We start from the raw sequence: 20,676 nt of genomic DNA on the forward strand, positions 1-20,676 counted from the left end.
GCATTTTAGGTTCATTGTTAATGCAATTCATCTGATGAAAATGGATGTGCATAAACTTTCATGAAGTAAACTGGTGCAAAAGGTTAAAAGCAGAAATATAAAAATTATATAAAACTGAAGGTACAAAGCTAGCTCCTTTCCTACATCCTACAACATAAAAACGAAGATAACGTGTATGTTATTCAAGCTTAAAGGAGTTCTCCACCTTATAGTAGTAGTGGCCAATTTTGGAATAATTGTTAAAAACTACCAAGGTGTCTGCTAGACCGGTGGTCATCAACCCTCTCCTCAGGGCCCACTAACAAGCCAGGCTTGCAAGATAACTGAAATACATCAGAGGTGATATAATTTGGTGCTCAGCGATTGCAGTATTCTAGTCTGCACCTCCCCAAGGTAATACTTAAAACCTGGCCTGTTAGTGGGCCCCCGAGGACAGGGTTGATGGTGCTAGACGGTCTTAACAGCAAAGGACGGTCTTAAAAATAAAATATAGAAGGACTGATCTTTATGGATTTTAAAGATCATAAAGCAAACTATTTATTCAGATGATTTTGTACCATGGTTACAAATCTATTTTGTTCAATTTCTGCCCCAGGCGAAGACCTAGTCTTTCTACAGGCAAAGCTTCAATACTTCTAGGTAGTATCAGAACTTGCGGATAAGCCCTGACCGTGTATTGTTTGTAAAGGATAGTTTTTTTTTTTTTTATGTTAGTCAGAAAAACACGTACAACAATCTTAACAGCATCCCACATCTCATACTGTCTCGTACCAGGGTGGCTACAAGCATTTTAAGAAAATACAAAAAAAGTCACATCAATATTCAAAATCTAATAGCATATGCAGGGTTATGGCAGAGACCAGTATCTAGAGCAGTGATGGCGAACCTTGGCAACCCAGATGTTTTGGAACTACATTTCCCATGATGCTCAACTACACCGCAGAGTGCCAGAGCATCATGGGAAACGTAGTTCGAAAACATCTGGGGTGCCAAGGTTCGCCATCACTGATCTAGAGTAATAAGCGTGCGTGTAGATGTAACCCATCTTTTTCAAAGATCCACAGCTTATTTGCAAGCAAGTTTGAATAATGGTAGAATATTTTTTATCAGTTTTTTACAAGAGTGAAAAAGGGGGGGGGGGGGGAGATGGACTTACTACCATACAAGTATACATAATAAAAAAATATATATCTAGAAGTTCATAGGAATCCAATAATGCCTAAAAGGCTGTTTTTAAGTTGGGAAATTTTGCAAGGTCCCAGAGCTGAGGGGTGAAACCATTGACTTTAAGCCAGAAGTCCCGGACATAGCAGGTTCAGAAACAGTAGAAAAATATGTTTTTTTCTGAACTGCCTAAAAGCATACTGCAGTGGAGTATAATTAGGTTTAGTAGCTACAACGGGTAATATAAATATTGAACGCATTACCAATATTCTAGGTAAATGTATTTCTAAAGGTGCTACGGACATGAACTATTCACCACATGTTGGTAACAACTCATGCAATCCATACATACAAAGAAGCCAAAACAAATACGTTCAGAAATTAAGTTATGTGTAATAAAATTAAATAGCACAGGGGGAAAAAAAAGTATTGAACCCATGAAAAAAGGGAGGTTCAAAAAACGCATGCAAAGCCAAGACACCAGCTGAAATCTATTAGTAATTTAGAAAGCAATCGTGCCCCTTGTCGGTGCAAATATCAGTTGATTCAGTCTCAACTGATGGCCTATAAAAAAGTGTCTCATTACCAAGGTGTCACACAAGAAACATCTCATGATGGGTAAAAGCAACAAGCTCTCTCAAGACCTTCAAAACCACCTTATTGTTGCAAAAAATACTGATGGCATTGGTTACAGAAAGATTTCTAAACTTCTGAATGTTCCAGTGAGCTTCGTTGGGGCCATAATTCGGAAGTGGAAAGAGCATAATTTTACTATAAACCGGCCACGACCAGGTGCTCCTCGCAAGATTTCTGACAGAGCAGTGAAAAGAATTATCAGAAGAGTTGTCCAAGAGCCAAGGACCACTTGTGGGAAAGCTTCAGAAAGATACAGACTTAGCAGGTACAATTGTTTTAAGAAAACAATAAGCAATGCACTCAACCGCCATGGCCTTTATGCATGCTCACCACACAAGACTCCATTGCTGACGAAAAAGCATATTGAAGCTCGTTTAACATTTGCTGCACAATATTTAGACAAGCCTGTGAAACACTGGGAGAATATAGTCAGATAAAATCAAAACGGAACTATTTAGATGCCATAATACACACCATGTTTGGAGGTCAAATGGCACTGCACATCACCCCAAAATCACCATACCAACAGTGAAGTTTGGAGGTGGGAACATCATGGTGTGGAGCCGTTTTTCAGCCTACAGTACTGGCAAACTTAAAAATCATTGAAGGAAGGAGGAATGGAACAATGTAGCAAAAAATCTGCTGCCATTTACCAGGATGATGAAGATGAAACAGGGGTGGACATTTCAAAAACAATGATCCCAAACAAAGCCAAGAAAACTCTCAATTAGTTTCAAAGAATGAAAATAAAGCTGCTAGAATGACCCAGCCAATCACCCGACTTGAATCCAATAGAAAATCTATGGAAAGAACTAAAGATCAGAGTTCATAAAAGAAGCCCAGGGAACCTTCAAGATTTGAATACTATTTATGTGGAAGAATGGGCCAAAATCACACCTGAGCAATGTATTCTCCATGAAGGGGGTGTCATTAAAAAAGGATTTCTTACAAAGTATCAAATAAATTTCAGTTAGCATAGTCAATACCTGTGTCATTCCATTTTATTACACACAACTTAATTTCTAAACTTAATTTGTTTTGGTTTCTTTGTATGTATGGATTGCATGCGTTACCGACATGTGGTGAAAATTTCATGTCAATAGCACCTTTATACATATATTTACCTAAAAAATAGTAATGCGTTCAATACTTATTTTACCCGCTGTATATAGTTGGTGTGATGGAACAATTTTAGTTGCATCGCTCTATCCCTTTAGGAAATCCCTGAGCCTTTGTATTTGTCTTTAAATTATGACAATTTGTAGCAATGGCGAAGGCCACTTAAAGTGTATCTAAACCAAAAAAACAAATATTGCAGATTGCTAGTCCTTGGTTTGGTGGGTTAATTTTTATTTTTCAAGCTTCTTTTGCTTAATTTTCTCCTGATATTCCTGTAAATAACATTTCCTGTCCCTGGGTGGCTACAGCACTTCTCCTCTATATTCTGATATGGACTACTAACATGTATGAATCTCTTCAACTCCATTGCACTGGAGGCAGGGTAATTCGTAGTTTATAGAAGATGGCTGAAAAGATATTCTTCAGTGCAGCTCACATTTGTGGCAAGATCAACAGGTATTTTCTGTATTTGTGGAAAATGTTTTTTTAGCAGAAAAAAAAAAACGAAAAAAACGAATGCAGCTCCCGAATTTAATGACTGTAAGCTGCAACATCTTGCATTGTTGCTCATGGGTTTAGTTATCCTTAAAGTTGTACCTTTTAATATCTGGTCTTTTAGTAGTAAGGGTTGAATAGAAAACTAGCTAGCTTGGTGGTATCTGACCTTCTTAGAAGTTGCTCAAACAAGGTTATAAAATGTTGCATCATTATGTGTTCCGAACTGTATTCAAGGTGCGTGGCAAAGTTAATAACAGTGGAATAGTAATTTAGAGAGCAATTCAAATTCCTCTTGTACTTTAGAGAATTACTTAATTTCTTGGGATGAGTATACAGTGAGGGAAAAAAGTATTTGATCCTCTGATTTTGTACAGTGGATATAAAAAGTCTACACACCCCTGTTAAAATGTCAGGTTTCTCTGATGTAAAAAAAGAAACAAAGATAAATCATTTCAGAACTTTTTCCACCTTTAATGTGACCTATAAACTGTACAACACTTTTGAGTGGAACTCCGCTTTCACAGTGAAACCGCATAAACAAAAATATCCAGAAAAATGCATTTCAAAAAAGTTATAAATGGATTTACATTTTAATGAGTGAAATAAATGTTTGATCCTCTATCAGCAAGATATTGGGCTCCCAGATGTCTTCTATACAGGTAACAAGCTGAGATTGGGAGCACTCTTAAAAGGGAAAATATACCTGTCCACAGAAGCAATCAGATGCCAGTCTCTTCACCATGGCCAAGACCAAAGAGCTGTCCAAGGACATCAGGGACAAGATTGTAGACCTACACAAGGCTGGAATGGGCTAGAAGACCATCGCTAAGCAGCTTGGTGAGAGGGTGACAAAAGTTGGTGTGATTATTCGCAAATGGAAAAAACAAAAAATAACTGTCAATCTCCCTCGGTCTGGGGCTCCATGTAGGATATCACCTCGTAGTGTTTTAATGATCATGAAAACGGTGAGGAATCAGGGTATGGTTGCCACCTCATCCCTTTAAACCCGAACACATATTAAATTACACAGGTTCTGTGGGTAATTAAGGTGGTAACTAAACTCACTTGGTGCCCTTATCTGCATTTAATTAGCCTCAGAACCTGTGTAATTCAAAGGTGTTTGGGTTTAAAGGGATGAGGTGGCAACTCTAAATCAGGTGGAGTTGGAAACATTATGCTTTGGGGGTGTTTTTCTGCTAAGGGGACAGGACCATGTACCGTCAAATCTTGGGTGAGAACCTCCTTCCCTCAGCCAGGGCATTGAAAATAGGTCATGGATGGGTCTTCCAGCAGTTGTCCCAAAACACACAGCCGAGGCAACAAAGGAGTGACTCAAGAAGGTCTGGTGTCCAGACCTTAATCCTATACAAAATATGTAGAGGGAGCTGAAGGTTCGAGTTACCAAAAGTCAGCCACAAAACTTTTGTGACTTAGAGAGGATACACAAAAAGGAGTGGGACAAAATCCCTCCTGAGATGAGTGCAAACCTGGGGGCCAACTATAAGAAAGGTTTGAACTCTGATTGCCAGAAAGGGTTTTGCCACCAAATACTAAGTCATGTGCTGCGAAGGGGTCAAATACAGATTTCACTCAGTAAAATGCAAATCAATTTATAATTTTTGAAATGTGTTTTTCTGGATATTTTTGTTGTTATTCCGTCTCTCATTGTTAAAATAAACCTACCATTAAAACTATGGACTCATTTCTTTGTCAGTGGGCAAACGTACAAAATCGCCAGGGGGAATCAAATACTTTTTTCCCTTACTATATATGACAGAGAAATATTATACCGCATGAGGACCCCTACAAATGTATACTGGACCAGTGCTGTGATGGGCAACCTCACTGGTCAACAGACATGCACAGGAGGCAGAAAAAAAGCAGAAAAGGCTGTCAGAAAGTGTCAAAGCTTTTTCAGAGATTCATCAATGACAGGGAGGTTTCAGAGACTTCAGGTGCTTACACTTCATACCTACACAGTGTGCCTCTCTTCCTTAAATGCCTTAAATGACAGTCTCTCTAAAACCCTCAATCTGTCTTTTTACTAGCCTCCTGTAATACTTTGTATAGCATAATTAAAATTCATAGAGGAAGGGGCAGTAGTGTGCGCCAATTAAACTTTAGTGCCTTTTAGAAGTGCCATGCCGATTGGGAGAGAGAGTAGAGGGACCCCTCAGTGATTTGCTGTCCCTTCACTATCCAATCACAATCTGTAGTGCTTTGAGAGCAGCAAATGGTCAAGGCCTTATATACAACAGGGAAGTCCAGATTATAAAACAGACCAGAATTACAGGTAAGCCAGTACGATAATGCATGTACATATATTTTAACTGTATTCTGAGCAGTTTTTGCCTTTTTCAAAATTTTAACAAAATAAAAATGAAAGGGCGAATACAATTTATAAATAAAAAAAATTTGGGCTTCTATAATAATAGGCACTTATAACTTTATCGTTGAATGCATCCCCCTCTGGAAGTGGATGCCATGAACATATTTCATCTGGATCCCTTCTAGTGATTAAATGGTACTTGTCGAGCACTATTATTATTAGAAGCATTGACACAGCAAGCAATGTGAACAATGGAACAAGCCTGCCACTGTCTCATTATGGCCAAGGTGGAAACCCAAGTAGACCTCAAAATGTCTAATCTGAGTATGGTTCAGAGTGATCTGGAATATATTTTGGAAAGTTATGACAAAGTGCACATTGCTCTGACACCACACAGCTGCCTTGACATTTTCCTTACAAGACTTCTGTGTGAAGTCCATGAACACAAACCTCTTCTCTTAATCCTTCAGGGTCCTCCACAAAGACCAGGACCTCCCCTTGTCCAGCACTGATGGTTTCCACAGTGAATGGTGCCGGTCTTTTCACCATGTTTCCAGTTGGCTCCACACCTGTAAAAATATTAAATATAAAAACATTTCAGTTATGGACGTCACAGAACACTGGCACGCTCCACTTTTTTGCTACAAGTCAAAACATGCACACACAATGTGCAGCTATAGGTATGTAAATTTAATTATACACGGTTTCACAACTGTTCATTCTGCTTTGTTTTTGGATTTTTTCTGTATTAGTGGATCCCTTTCTAAGGAGAACAGAGTGAGCGAGACCTTTCTAGCAGCATGGTCCCATATATAATTTCCCATGCATCATTCAGATGTATCCCACACCAGCACTTGCGGTATAGGTTGTGCTTGCCTACAAACCTACCTTTCCAAAAGTATGGCCTGCCAAACACCACATTTTGCATTTTTCTTACATTGAGAAAAATACCTGGCTCCACCTGCTTGCCACTTAAATGGAAACCCCTACTGTCAACCTGGGTATCAGTATTGGTAAAAAAAAGGCTTCTCACACATTTCACACTCTGCTTTTCCCCTGAAATATGAGATTCATATTTGGCAAGATACAGACGGATGCATTTCTGATCCCAACACAGACTGCTCAGGTGTTATAGGGAAGGTAGAGCCTCCCACTTGTGCCAGTTTGAATTTTTATTTAGATGAGCATAGATATAAAGCAATAATTACAAGGTTTGCCAAATTCCTTCCCTTCTATTAACACTTTACTGAAAGATTTTTTACAAATAAAACCAGAGTTTTACTTTAATGATAAAGAATATGAACCAGTATAATAGGTGGTGCTTAACTTAACTAAAAACACATTTTATTTATAACCATACAAAAAAACTTTGTAAAGGCATGGTCTCTACTTATCTGAAGCATATTTGTTCCAAATCCCATTAAAGTAAAAGTAGTGGTCAGTAGAGGCCTGCTTCCTTATACTGGTGAACAATGGAGACCTGGCTCCTTATAACAGCTGCCAGTGGAGATGTGGAAGCTTTCACTGGTGGCAAGCGGAGACCTTGCCTTACATTGGTGGCAAATGAAGTAGTAAATGTTAATCTTGGTGGTCAGGGAAAAGTGGACCCGTTATAGTGCTGGTCTGTGCAGAAGAGGTGTTCAAAATTTGTGGTTGGTGGAAAAGTGGTTTCTTATATATACTGTATGTGATTAGTAGAGAAATATCCCTTTACATTGGTGGTCAGTGGAAAAACAGGTACCTACATTGTTGGTCAACGGAGAAGTAGCCCCTTACAATATTGGTCAGGGGAGATGAATCTACTTATATTGCTGGTCAGTGGAGAAGTAGCCCTTTATAATGGTGGACACTGGAGAATTGGGACTGCTATATTTGTGGTTAGTGGTGAAGTGCCAACTTACCTTGGTGGTCAGTCATGAAGTGCCTCTTTACATTGGTGGTTAATGGGAACTCAGCTAACCACATCAGGGCTATACTGCTCCCACACCGTTGTCTGTGGCTCAGCCGAGTGATGTCTCCATCACCGACATTCTTTAGAACGGTTTTAAAAATTTTTTTTTATTTACAAGCGCTTCCTTTGTCTGCAGCCAGAACAGACTGCTTCCACCACACCATCCTGGTTTCTCACCCAGTGTGCCACCATTACTCCTTAGGGACAACAGATTATGACTGCTTGGTGGACAGACCATTTGCAAACACAAGATCATTGTTAAATGGTAGGGTCTTTTAAGACTACATAGTAAATAGATGGATCATCCTGCCATTTTCAAAAGAAAATAGATCCTTACATAACCTAATATTACAAGAAGCCTAGTCACTATAATGAAATCTTCCCTTTTTTATTTTCTCACTAGAGCTTAGTAGCAGTGGGTGTGCTAATGACAGGTTTCACACTGTTCTGCCACCACACCTCTGACTTTGCAGGATAAAACTTTCTCTTTAGGATTAGAGTGATCATGAAGCTCTCCAGTATAAGATGATAATTTGCGTGTTTACAAGCAAAAAAAAAATACATGAAATGACAGTGCAGCACATAAATCTAGTCTGCAAGGGCTGTATTTGCCAGTAAGTACTTAATTGGATATTGCAATAGCTAAAGAAAACAATGCTACTGGCTTCATACGTTTCCAAAAAGATTTGACAAAGTATTACATAATTGTTATTTAAAATGTAAATCAAAAAACACATCACATTTTCCATTAAGAAACGTAGTGTGTATAATATAAAGTTTCTAACCCCAATGTGCAAATTCCAGCATTATGAAAACACTGAAAATATAAAAAACACATAGGGGGCGGTTTATAAGAAAATTAAAATGTGAACCAACAAGAAAAAACTGCCTCCATTGAACAGGTTTTGTCTTTTATGCCTTCTGAAAATAATACTAGGAATCGGTTAGGTCTTTTTGGTGCAGTCCAAAAAAGACCCCATGGCTTCAAACTCCAGACTGGCTGGGTGTCAGCTTTAGGAGTTTGCCCATGCTTTAGTACCAAAACACAGAAAGTTAGACCCTCCCACCAATGATATTACTTCCTTTCAACTTTATTCTACGATTACGTTTGGGGCGCTGAAATGCATTAAAACAGTGCCTAGGCTGGGATTTGCAGCATATATTGATTGACTGACTAGCCCGTGTTGAGAGGAAGTTATGTCATCAAATGTGCCACCTTATTGTCTTTTGGTAGGAATCTGATAAAAGTACTATATGGTCTTAACTCTAGAGTTGTTCCTATATTCTTAAGTACAGTTAAAAAAAAAAAAAAAAAAAAAAAAAAAAAAGAAGAAGATAAACAGGCGGCAAAAAAACGGGTTTAAAGGCATGCTTGGCTTAGTTGGCTTTTAACAATGGAAAAAAAAAAATAAAAAACAATAGAAAATCAGCAGCCCAGACCAACAGTCATTTTAAGTAAAGTAACACTTTCCGAAAGCATTTGAGCAAGACTTACTAAGAATAATTTAAAATCACAGTTCTATTTAAATTTGCATCCATTTATGTGGTATGTTTGTGTTGTGGGTGGGGGTTGTGGTTGGTGGCGAGGGGGGCTGGGTGATATTGTTGCCACACACCGATAGGGTTTTAACAGGAATTTCTGTATAGTCAAACCTCTTTGCTAATGATCTGTATTTATTTAATTTGAGTAGATCATTGCACAGAGGTCCTCAGAGCAAGGCTCCTGCATTTTTGTGTTTGCTGTGCCCTGGGGAATCAGGAGGAGAGCAGACTCCCCTTATTGACAGGGGGCAGAGCTTGACTCGTTTGCCTGCCGCTCACAGCAAACGCATACAACTGCTGCTGACCAAAAACAGCTGCGTCCCACCTGGGTCCTGATTTGGCTGGGGTCTGAGCGAATGGTGTGGAGTGGCCTGACTGCAGGTGTCTCCTGCATGGCCTACTATAAAACCTTCATGCTATATCCTCAGGAGTGGCTGCTAGAGGTCCAGGGTCTGCACTGGTGATTTGGTCTCCACCGCCATTTTGGAGAAGACTGTCTCTCATGGAGGGGAACAAGAGGCAGAACTTGGGCGGCAATAAAAGCAGCCGCAAATAGAGATTGAGCTGTCGCCAACAGGATATGCCTGTGGCCAATTATAGCTCAGGGGGTTTAGTACACGCCCCACACTATATAAGGCCGCCTGCGCTGCTCAGAGAGATAGGATAGGCAGGGACAGTGTCTTCTTTTCTTGTGATTGAATTGCACAGTATACACCTGAAGCTACCCCCAATTGCTGGTGTTCTAATCTCCCTGCAGGCCATTAGTATGTCTGGAAGGCCAACAAGGAGAGACAGACAGTCACGAGCCAATAAAAGAGGGCAAGCAAGCTCTGTGTCTATAGGCAACAGTGCTGGTCGTGGACGCGGTGCATCATCATCAGCACGTGGCCATGGGACACTTGTCCTTATGAGAGCTGCCTCTGCGCGTTATTCCAAAAGTTCTTTGGTGTGGGCTTTTTTGAAACGCGTGCATCAGATCGCACCGCTGCCATTTGCAACATATGTCTCAAGCATATCTCGCATGGCCAAAACATCAGCCGCTAGGGCACCACATGCTTGACTAGACATATGTTGACCTGCCATGCAGCTTGTTGGCAAGCGTACCTTAAAGACCCACAGCAAAGAACAAAGCGGACCTCTGCTTGCTCCTCATCAGCTGGGATCTCCAACCCCACTATACCTTCAGTCCTCTCTGAAACCTGCACCAAGAGGAATGAAGGTGTAGAATTAGGTGTGTCACAGCCAAGTACCTGCGGGCACCCCCCAGGCATGATATTTAAAGGAATATTTCACTTTTTCTTCACTTTAAGTATCATTAAAATCAGTGCTCCCAAAAAAACCTTGTTTTAAAAAAAAAATGTTTGCATTGATCCATGTCCCCTGGGGCAGGAGCCGGGCCCCCAAACCCTTTTTAGGACAATAACTTGCATATTAGCCTTTAAAATTAGCACTTTTGATTTTGAACGTTTGAGTCCCATAGACTTTAACCGCTTAAGGACTGCCTCCTGCACATTTATGTCGCCAGAATGGCACGGCTGGGCACATCAATGTACAGGTACGTTGCTCTTTAAGTGCCCAGCCATGGGTCGCGCACACGCCGCCACCGGCGCTCTCGCGACCCGGTCCTGAGCTCCGTGACCATGGCCGTGGGACCCACAATCTGGTCACAGAGCTGAAGAACGGGGAGAGGTATGTGTAAACAAACCTCTCAGTGCTTCCTAGTGTGGCTGTCACTGATCGTCTGTTCCCTGTTATAGGGAAAGACAATCAGCGACGTCACATGCCAAGCCACGCCCCCAACAGTAAAAAACACACGTCACACTTAACCCCTTCACTGCCAGTGTCATTTCCACATGAATCAGTGCATTTAAATAAAACTGACTGCTGTATAAATGACAATGGTCCCAAAAAATGTCAAAAATGTGTCCGCCATAATGTAGCAGTCACAATTAAAAAAAAATAAAAATAAATAAAAATCGCTGATCGCGCCCATTACTAGTAAAAAAAAAAAAAAAAAAAAAAAAAAAATTATATTAAAAATGCTATAAAACTATCCCCTATTTTGTAAACACTATAACTTTTGCGCAAAGTAATCAAAATCGCCAATTGCGATTTTTTTTTTTTACCAAAAAGATTTTTGTTTATAGCGCAAAAAATAAAAACCGCAGAGGTGATCAAATACTATCAAAAGAAAGCTCTATTTGAGGGGGAAAAAAGCCACGTCGCACGACCGCGCAATTGTCAGTTAAAGCGACAGTGCCGAATCGCAAAAAGGTGCCTGGTCCTTTGGCTGCAAATTGGTCCAGGGCTTAAGTGGTTAATGGGGTTCTTAAGTTCGTCCGAATTTTCGGTCCGTTAGAAGGTTCTGCTGCAAACCAAACCGGGGGGGTGTTCGGCTCATCCCTACTGATCATATGACTTCAACAAATAGACCCTCCCACTCAGCAAATGAAAAATGACTGAAAAGCCTTTGTCAGTTTCAAGAGAACAGCAGCAGGTAAAAATTCTATAATGTATATAAAATTGAATTACTTGGGAAATATATTCCGTTCAACAAAAGTGGAGTTACATCCTAAAGAGAAACTGGGATGGTTTGGAGTCAATTTTATTTTAAGATGATGGTTTTACAAATCACACACCCCTATGATCTATTCCGTGTGCCTGCAAATTTGAATTTGAGTTATTGATCTATCTCAAATAACCGAACTCTCTCAATAGAGCAGCTAAGAACAGGGCTAGAAAAAAAATATTTTGAAAAAAGGAACCTAAAACTCAATCTGATTAAGAAATAAATGTACCAAAACTCTATGGGGTAGATTTATAAAATTATAAAAAAACTAAACATTCACTGGGTGTGTGTTCCCAGTATATGTTCTTTTAAACTAAAGTGATTTAGCTGCTGTAAAAACATTTAGTGAATGTCACATTCACAGCTTTATAGACACAAAGCCTCCAAGAAGAGAACAGCTTTTACCTCTGCCATATGCTCTGGCTTTTTTTGGATTCAGCTTGGGCTTTAGAGGAGCTCCAGGTTTCAGTTTAGCTTTTGGGAACTGTGACAAGTAGGTCATCACTGAGTGTTCATCTACACCGGGGTGAATGATCTCTTCTGGGGCGATCACCTGTAAGAAAAATAAGTTGCATATATTTAAGCAATACTAGTGTTCTTTTTTTCTTTAAAAATAGAAAACAAGTTGTTATACTTACCTGCTCTGTGTAGTGGTTTTGCACAGAGCAGACCAGATCCTTCTCAGGTCCCTTCCTCCTGTTGAGTGGCCCCACAGCAAGCAGCTTGCTATGGTGGCACCCGAGCCGAGCTGCAGCTCCGTGTGTCCATTCAGACACGGCCCCACAGTTTGGCCTCGTCCCCTCTATCTCCTCATTGGCTAACTGACTTTAATTGACAGCAGCGGGTGCCAATGGCACCGCTGTTGTGTCTCAGTCAATCAGGAGGGAGAGTCCCAGACAGCTGAGGCACTTGAGCACATCACTGGACTAAGATGGTAAGTACTAGGGGGGCTGCTGCACACAGAAGGCTTAGAATGCATCAAAATAAAAAACCTTCTGACTTTACAACCACTGACAAAAATGCTTATTATGCCAAGCACAGTGATTCTAAAAACAGGGTTTTATAAGGTCACAGAATTATTTTCATGTGCTGCAGAAGTGCTTAGCAAACACAAATTACGTATGCCATTTAACACTGCTTTCCATGGGTTCAAACAAAGTATGCCAAAGGAATGCAATGATGCCAAGTAAGACTCATGTATGAAACTTCCAAAGATGGTTAAATACTGCTATTGTCCCTACTTTTATCTTTTTAGAAACTATACCTGAAATAACGTTGCTATAGGCTAAAGAGTTAAAAATCTTGGGAAGTATGGACATTTGGCTTGCTATGGTGGGCATTCGGCAGGGGGAGGAGCCAGGAGTGGTGACAAGAGGAGCCAAAAAGATGAGGATCAGGGATGCTCTGTGCAAAATCATTGCACAGAGCAGGCAAGTATAACAGGTCATTTAAAAAAAAAAAAAATTTTTTTTTAACATTTACACTTTAAGATGGTCAATTTCTTCAGAATAGGGGGGTAGTCAGCACCATCTAAAATCATATGAGTTAGTTAAATTATTGCCAATGAGGAGAAAAAAATTCAGAGGTATGAAGGGAAAGCTTGAGGGCTCTCTATTTTGCTGGATTTACTTGCAGACTCGAAAATTGAGCGAAAAGAGTAAGAATACATAAAAAGGTCAGGTATGGAGATGCATGGCAAGCTTTAAAAAAAAAAAAAAAAAAAAAAAACCCCATGTAAAAAGTCATCAGCAAACAGGTTGAGTTTATGGTGATAGCAAGCATGTCCTTGGATCTGTTGAGCCAAAGGTTTGATGGTGAGGGTGAATAAGAGGGTCAAGAGGGGACTGTGGTTTACCCTTTGAATTAAAAAAAATAAAAAAAAATTAAAGGGGATCCAATTTAAAACTGGCATACTTCAAATAAGCATTTTTTTTTATATACAGTGCCTTGCGAAAGTATTCGGCCCCCTTGAACTTTTCAACCTTTTGCCACATTTCAGGCTTCAAACATAAAGATATAAAATTGCAATTTTTTGTGAAGAATCACCAACAAGTGGAACGAAATCTATTGGATATTTTAAACTTTTTTAGCAAATAAAAAACTGAAAAGTGGTGCGTGCAAAATTATTGGGCCCCTTTACTTTCAGTGCAGCAAACTCACTCCAGAAGTTCAGCGAGGATCTCTGAATGATCCAATGTTGTCCTAAATGACTGATGGTGATAAATAGAATCCACCTGTGTGTAATCAAGTCTCTGTATAAATGCACCTGCTCTGTGATAGTCCCAGGGTTCTGTTGAAAGCGCAGAGAGCATCATGAAGACCAAGGAACACACCAGGCAGGTCCGTAATACTGTTGTGGAGAAGTTTAAAGCCAGATTTGGATCCAAAAAGATTTCCCAAGCTTTAAACATCCCAAGGAGCACTGTGCAAGCGATCATTTTGAAATGGGAGTATCAGACAACTGCAAATCAACCAAGACCTGGCCGTCCCTCTAAACTTTAAGCTCAGACAAGGAGAAGACTTCTCAGAGATGCAGCCAAGAGGCCCATGATCACTCTGGATGAACTGCAGAGAACTACAGCTGAGGTGGGAGAGTCTGTCCATAGGACAACAATCAGTCGTACACTGCACAAATCTGGCCTTTACGGAAGAGTGGCAAGAAGAAAGCCGTTTCTCAAAGATATCCATAAAAAGTCTCGTCTAAAGTTTGCCACAAGCCACCTGGGAGACACACCAAACATGTGGAAGAAGGTGCTCTGGTCAGATGAAACCAAAATCAAACTTTTTGCCCACACTGCAAAACGATATGTTTGGCGTAAAAGCAACACAGCTCATCACCCTCAACACACCATCCCCACTGTCAAACATGGTGGTGGCAGCATCATGGTTTGGGCCTGCTTTTCTTCAGCAGGGACAGGGAAGATGGTTGAAATTGAGGGGAAGATGGATGTAGCCAAATACAGGACCATTCTGGATGAAAACCTGTTGGAGTCTGCAAAAGACCTGAAACTGGGACGGAGATTTATCCTTCCAACAAGACAATGATCCCAAACATACAGCAAAATCTACAAAGGAATGGTTCACAAATAAACGTATCCAGGTGTTAGAATGGCCAAGTCAAAGTCCAGACCTGAATCCAATCGAGAATCTGTGGAAAGAGCTGAAAACTGCTGTTCACAAACGCTCTCCATCCAACCTCACTGAGCTCGAGCTGTTTTGCAAGGAAGAATGGGCAAGAATTTCAGTCTCTCGATGTGCAAAACATACCCCAAGCGACTTGCAGCTGTAATCGCAGCAAAAGGTGGCTCTACAAAGTATTAACGCAAGGGGGCCGTATAATTTTGCACGACCCACTTTTCATTTTTTTATTAGTTAAAAAAGTTTAAAAATATCCAATAGATTTCGTTCCACGTCACAATTGTGTCCCACTTGTTGGTGATTCTTCACAAAAATTTTAAATTTTATATCTTTATGTTTGAAGCCTGAAATGTGGCAAAAGGTTGAAAAGTTCAAGGGGACCGAATACTTTCGCAAGGCACTGTACATGGGAGGTCCAATTGTCCTCACACAAGGATAAACCAATTCCGGTGAATATGACAATGACTCGCTCAGCATCTAAGTTTCAGCTCATGTTTGTGAAAAGCAAGCAACCTCAATTTCCCCAGTAAAAACGATTTACAGACGTGTTGTTCATATTTCACTTGGGTCTACCCAAATCCGGGACTAAACTCTAATTGACATGCATCACTTTACAGCGTTATTTATTCATGCATGCATCTTCTCTAGATTAATAGTAATTGTTGGGAGCAGGGTATGAAGAGCACAGCACAGAGAGCTTATCTTTAAGTCTTAATGCTATACAGTCAATGGATCTTAATCTACAGCTTTACTTCTAATGAAACTATACATTTTTCCATTATTTAGGCAATCTGAGCTTTTATCTCCTAAAAATCTACCGATTATATCAAAGCCTCATCTTACCTAAAATGGATCATCTATGACTCTCCATTAATTTTCCTCCTGAGACCCCCCACTCTCAGCCTTCCCTTACACAACTAGATATTTTTTTGGTGGGAGGAGATACTTTTTCAGCAGATCTATCCCTCACTTCCAGGATACTTGCCTAGGTGAGAATGACAAAGCACCCCCCCCCCCCCACCCTCCTGGGATACTGACATCACACATCTGAGGAGGCTGTGGGTCAACCTCTGGCACAATGCGCATGGGGCGGGCCACCTCTGTCGCACTGTGCATGCGTTGCCACATTCTCAGACTCAAAGAACTGGCAAGGTGACATGGATTGCTGAAACTAAGCAGCGGCTAACACTAGATGACGCTGGATTTGCTGGGCAAGTGAGTATTTTTCTACACCAAGATGAAAATATAATGGGGGGGAGCAAAGTTTCACTTTCAGCTACACCTGAAATGGCTCCTTTTCCATCAATCCTAAAAAAGACACTTCATGGAATCACACAGGTAAGACCAGTCAGAACCCACTCTTATACTCAAATGACCTCAATCCACAGAGCCGCTTGCCAAGAAAACCACAGATCTATCTGGTATCAGTTTAAACCAAGTCTATTTAAGCAGTCAGTATTCCTGAGGTCTGCTGAAGGTCTTTTGGGTCCCTGAAATGCATTGGCTTTTTTTCTGCTACGTTACAATTTTATTATTTTGTAATAATTTTATAAATTTTGAGGTCTTGGACTGTATATAGATTTTTTTTTAAATATTTTAAAAACAGTGGCATGATTTAACAATTACCTGAGGAACTCCCAACCAATCATCTGCTTGCTGCATAGCCTCCCGAGCATTATCAACTGGCTTGTTAGGGTCCCATGACTCCCAGTCAGGACACAGACCTGCAGGAAAAAAAAAAAAAACGATTTATTTATTTGTATGGCAACATAGATCCCCAAATCCATATCTTAGTAGTATATTTTTGCGTCAACCAACTAGTAGATTTCCAGATGCTGTGTATCTACAAGTAAAAGCACATCCTTCCAACTACCTGAATTACCTTACTACACTCTTGGCTGGCAGGGAATGCTGATATTGCAGCTCCACAGCCGCTAGAGATCTACAGGTTGCCTATAATTGTATTCTATAAAAAGGAAAAAGAAAAAGGGTCTTTAATGTGTTTTGGTTTGTATTTTACACCACCTGATGGCACAATCATACCACAAATATTTTAGGACCGGAAACATAAGCCAACTATACAACCAATGCAGCCACTGTTTTACTGAAGAACTTCAGTGACGTAAAATGTGAACCCCGAGTAGGTTTCATGTACACCATCTAAATAAACTATATTTTTGTTTAGAACCTAAATCTGGCTTAACATCAACCTCCTGTCACACCTTGTATAGCAATGGGAGAGGAACAGGCAGCTCTAGCAGCCAACTAGACTGTTGCGTGCACATGTGCCAACAGGGAATATGTTGGCAGAAGGAGATAGAAAAAAAATTAAAAGTGCCCATGCAGCCACTGTAGCATTCAGGGATTTGGAATCCCTGCTCTTCTTCCCCTTCTTTCTGTTGGGTTTCCAGGATGAATCAGACAGATTTGTATTGGTCTAAGTGGTCATGTGCCAGCAATGACCGATCAGAATTGAATTGATCCATTCTGAAAGTCCTACAGAAAGAAGGGCAGGGGATTGCAAAACCATGGATTGCCACGTAGACACTGGCAGCTTGTCACCCACAGAGGCAAGTACAGTGGGGGACCGGGGAGGGAGGGTGTAGGGTGTTTGTTCACTTTTTCTGAAAAGGTAAACTAACCCCTTTTAAGTATATCTAAACCCAATAAAAAATATATTGCAGTTCACCATTCCTAAGATGTGGTGCCTGCAGTTCACCATTCCTAAGATGTGGTGCCTGCACTAGTTTTCTTTTTCAGACCAAGTAAAGAAAGATACCTGCTGATCCTGCCAGAAACTTCTAATTTCTGTGGATGTAACTGAAGTTTCACGCAACGTTATGATCAGCTTTACAAACCATCATCTACGAACTATACAATCCATCCTCCATATGTAATGCAGAAGATGAGAAAAAGGCATTTGTAGCCCAAATAAGTAGAGCTGAAATCGTAACACACAGGAAGTACTGGTATGTTACCTACAGGATCACTAGGTGACAAAGGCGAAAAAAAAAGAATAAGCCAATACAGCCATCACCAATTTCCTTTTAGGGTTTTTTTTTTTTGTGTGCGTCTGGAATTAAGCTTTGACACGAGTTTTAAAAACCAAACAGGTTGTCCAAAGGCATTTCGATGTGTAGCTTGGTCACAAGCATCCTAAATACCAAGATTTAATCTACAATGAAGATTTTAAAAGGGCAAATCACAACTGATTTTTTTTTATTTTTTTTATTCTTTATTTAATTTTATAAATGTATCCCCAGTCTACCCTGTCGAAAGCCTTTTTGGCATCTATCGACAGGAATAGACTGGATTACCCACTGATCTTGGCTGCCTAGAGTAGCAGTAGGGCTCGGACTCCATTATCCCTTCCTTCTCTACCAGATATGAATCCGACCTGGTCCGGATGTACCAGGTCGGTCATCTCCTTCAGTCTTCTTGCCAGTATACTTGCGGACAGTTTGGTATCAGCATTCAGTAAGGCAATTGGTCTATAGCTGCAACAGAGAGAACTATCCGTGCCGTCTTTTAATATAACTGGAAGCAGCTAATGCGTCTCTTCCCATAATGCAGTCCGTTCCTAACTTGTTCCAGTAATGGCAGAGCTATGGAATTGTTTTTCAATTTTTTAAGGTAGGATGTCGTGAAACCGTCTGGACCTGGGCTTTTGCCCGGGGGGGAGCATTTTAACGCTTTAAAAATTTCTTCCTCTGTAATTGGTCCCTCCAAGGTGGCTCTGTCGCTCTCGGTTAATGAGGGTACTGCGCTATTATCTAGAAACGCTCTAATTTTTCCCTCCTCCTCTTGTTCATCCTGCCCCTTCTTGAATGCATAGAGGGAGTTTAGGAATTACTATAACTCTTTTGCGATATATAGTAGTTCTCCTGATTTGTTTTTAATTTTTTCTATAAAGTTGATTTCTCTTTTCTTTCGCATCATCCTAGCTAAATGTTTACTTGACTTGTCTCCCCATTGATATTGATCTTTTAATATTCTATTCATATCCTTCCTTGATTCTTGCTCTATAATGTCATTGAGCTCTCCTCATTTACCAGTGTGCGATAGATTTCCTGGTGATGGCCCCTGTGTTTATGGTCTTGTTCTAGTCTATTTATTTCTTCAATAAGATTTCCCATTATTTTCTGTCTCTCTTTTTTTCCTCGCCCCGATGGAGATGAGGATCCCTCTAATATAGACTTTATGCGCCTCCTATAGCGAGACAGCCGAGATTTCCCCAGTATCGTTTTTCAAGAAATAAAAGTATATTTCTTTCCGCACTTCTTCTATAGTCTCATCCTGTAGCAAGCTTTCATTTAACCGCCAAGTAAACGGCATACTTTGCGTGCCAGGGATCCGCATCTTCATTGTGACCGGATCATGATCCAATAGTGTCATAGTTTCAATCCTTATTTCCCTCACTTTTTGGTCTGTGATCTACCAGTATATAATCTAATCTTGAATAAGTTCCGTGCACGGGGAGAAGTAGGTATAGTCTTTATCTTTAGCGTGTTTAATCCGCCATGCATCATTTGACATTGACTTTATCTCTTAATTGAACCTTACTTGACCCCTGTGATCGGGATTTACTATCGATCGATGGATTCAAACAGAAGTTTAGGTCCTCCGCTAGTATACCCACCCCTGCCTTAAAGGCCATTAAGCAATTCAGGGCCTGCCACAGGAATCTGATCGGGTTATTATTAGGGCAGTAGAGGTTAGCCAGAGTATACGTCTTCTCTCCCACTCTGCCCTTTATATACAAAAATCGACCCTCCGGGTCTGTCGCTCTGTCTAATAGTGTAAATTTAATTTTCTTTGAGAACCCGATTGCTACCCCGTTTGCCCCCCTAGTGGGGGAGTCACTATAATATCAAGTGGGGAAGTCTTGAGTATATTTTAATGTTGGTTTCCTGCGTTAGATGTGTCTGTGTCTCTTGCAAGAACACTACCCCGCTTGATATTGCTTAATTTCCTCTGAGTATTCTCACAACAGATTTTTACGTTCTGTGAATATAAAAAGGGGGGGGGGGGGATGACAAAGGTTTGCACATGTGATCTTTTTACCTGGTGCGCAGCTGTCAACCAGGGCTCCCAGAGCTTTCCCATCCTGCCAGTTCTGGCTGAAATTGGTAATTGGCAAATAAGGGATCTTATTCTGAATCCAGCCAAGAAGCCTCTGTTTTGGGGTCTGATTTTTTGTCTCTTCATCACCTTCATCCTCCCAAACTGGCATAGAGATAGAATAGTGCAAAATGAGGGTCCAGATAAGACCTAGGATCAGTTTCAGGTTTCCATCCACGATAGCTTTACTGTCTGGAATAAAAAACAGAAGACATCATTACAGAGCATTTGTACACATCACAAACATACAGTGTTTAATATACATTAAACAAAATCTGCGACTGGCTGGAGCCTGTTAACTAAAATGAGAATCCATTGCAAAGAAGCTTACCAGGGCCTGAAAATAATTGGTTTAAGTCATGGTCTTGTGCTAGATCATTTTAGAAGAAGAAGGGGAGGGCGGATATCTGCAGTTGTTTTTCCAACAGAAACTGAATTGATCACTTTTTTATATCCATTACATATATCCAGATAGCAAGGATAACTTGCCATAAATTTGCGGCAGGGTTGAATTGTAAGTCTGTAAACTTGCTGCACATTTTTACTGGTAAGTAAGGTGCTTCAAGTGCTCTGCAAGTGTACAAAAGTTCTAGTTGAAACTTGCCCAAT

The 20,676-nt window shown here is 40.4% G+C and overlaps 1 protein-coding gene across 5 annotated transcripts in view; it reads right to left on the reverse strand.

The window, feature by feature from the left end:
- Nucleotides 1-20,676, reverse strand: part of FLNB (filamin B) — a 308,431-nt gene that overhangs the window by 164,276 nt on the left and 123,479 nt on the right. For all 5 annotated transcript variants that reach the window (XM_077452005.1, XM_077452003.1, XM_077452004.1 and 2 more), the window contains exons 2-5: nucleotides 20,011-20,259; nucleotides 16,573-16,670; nucleotides 12,214-12,361; nucleotides 6,197-6,315 (exon numbers count right to left, since the gene is read on the reverse strand). In XM_077452005.1, coding sequence (XP_077308131.1) covers nucleotides 6,197-6,315; nucleotides 12,214-12,361; nucleotides 16,573-16,670; nucleotides 20,011-20,259 — 614 coding nt within the window. The remainder of the gene's footprint in view (nucleotides 1-6,196; nucleotides 6,316-12,213; nucleotides 12,362-16,572; nucleotides 16,671-20,010; nucleotides 20,260-20,676) is intronic.

This window comes from Lithobates pipiens, unplaced genomic scaffold, assembly GCF_037356315.1.
Source record: "Lithobates pipiens isolate NorthernLeopardFrog02 unplaced genomic scaffold, aLitPip1_a1.2 Scaffold_23, whole genome shotgun sequence".
NCBI classification, from domain to species: Eukaryota; Metazoa; Chordata; class Amphibia; order Anura; family Ranidae; genus Lithobates; species Lithobates pipiens.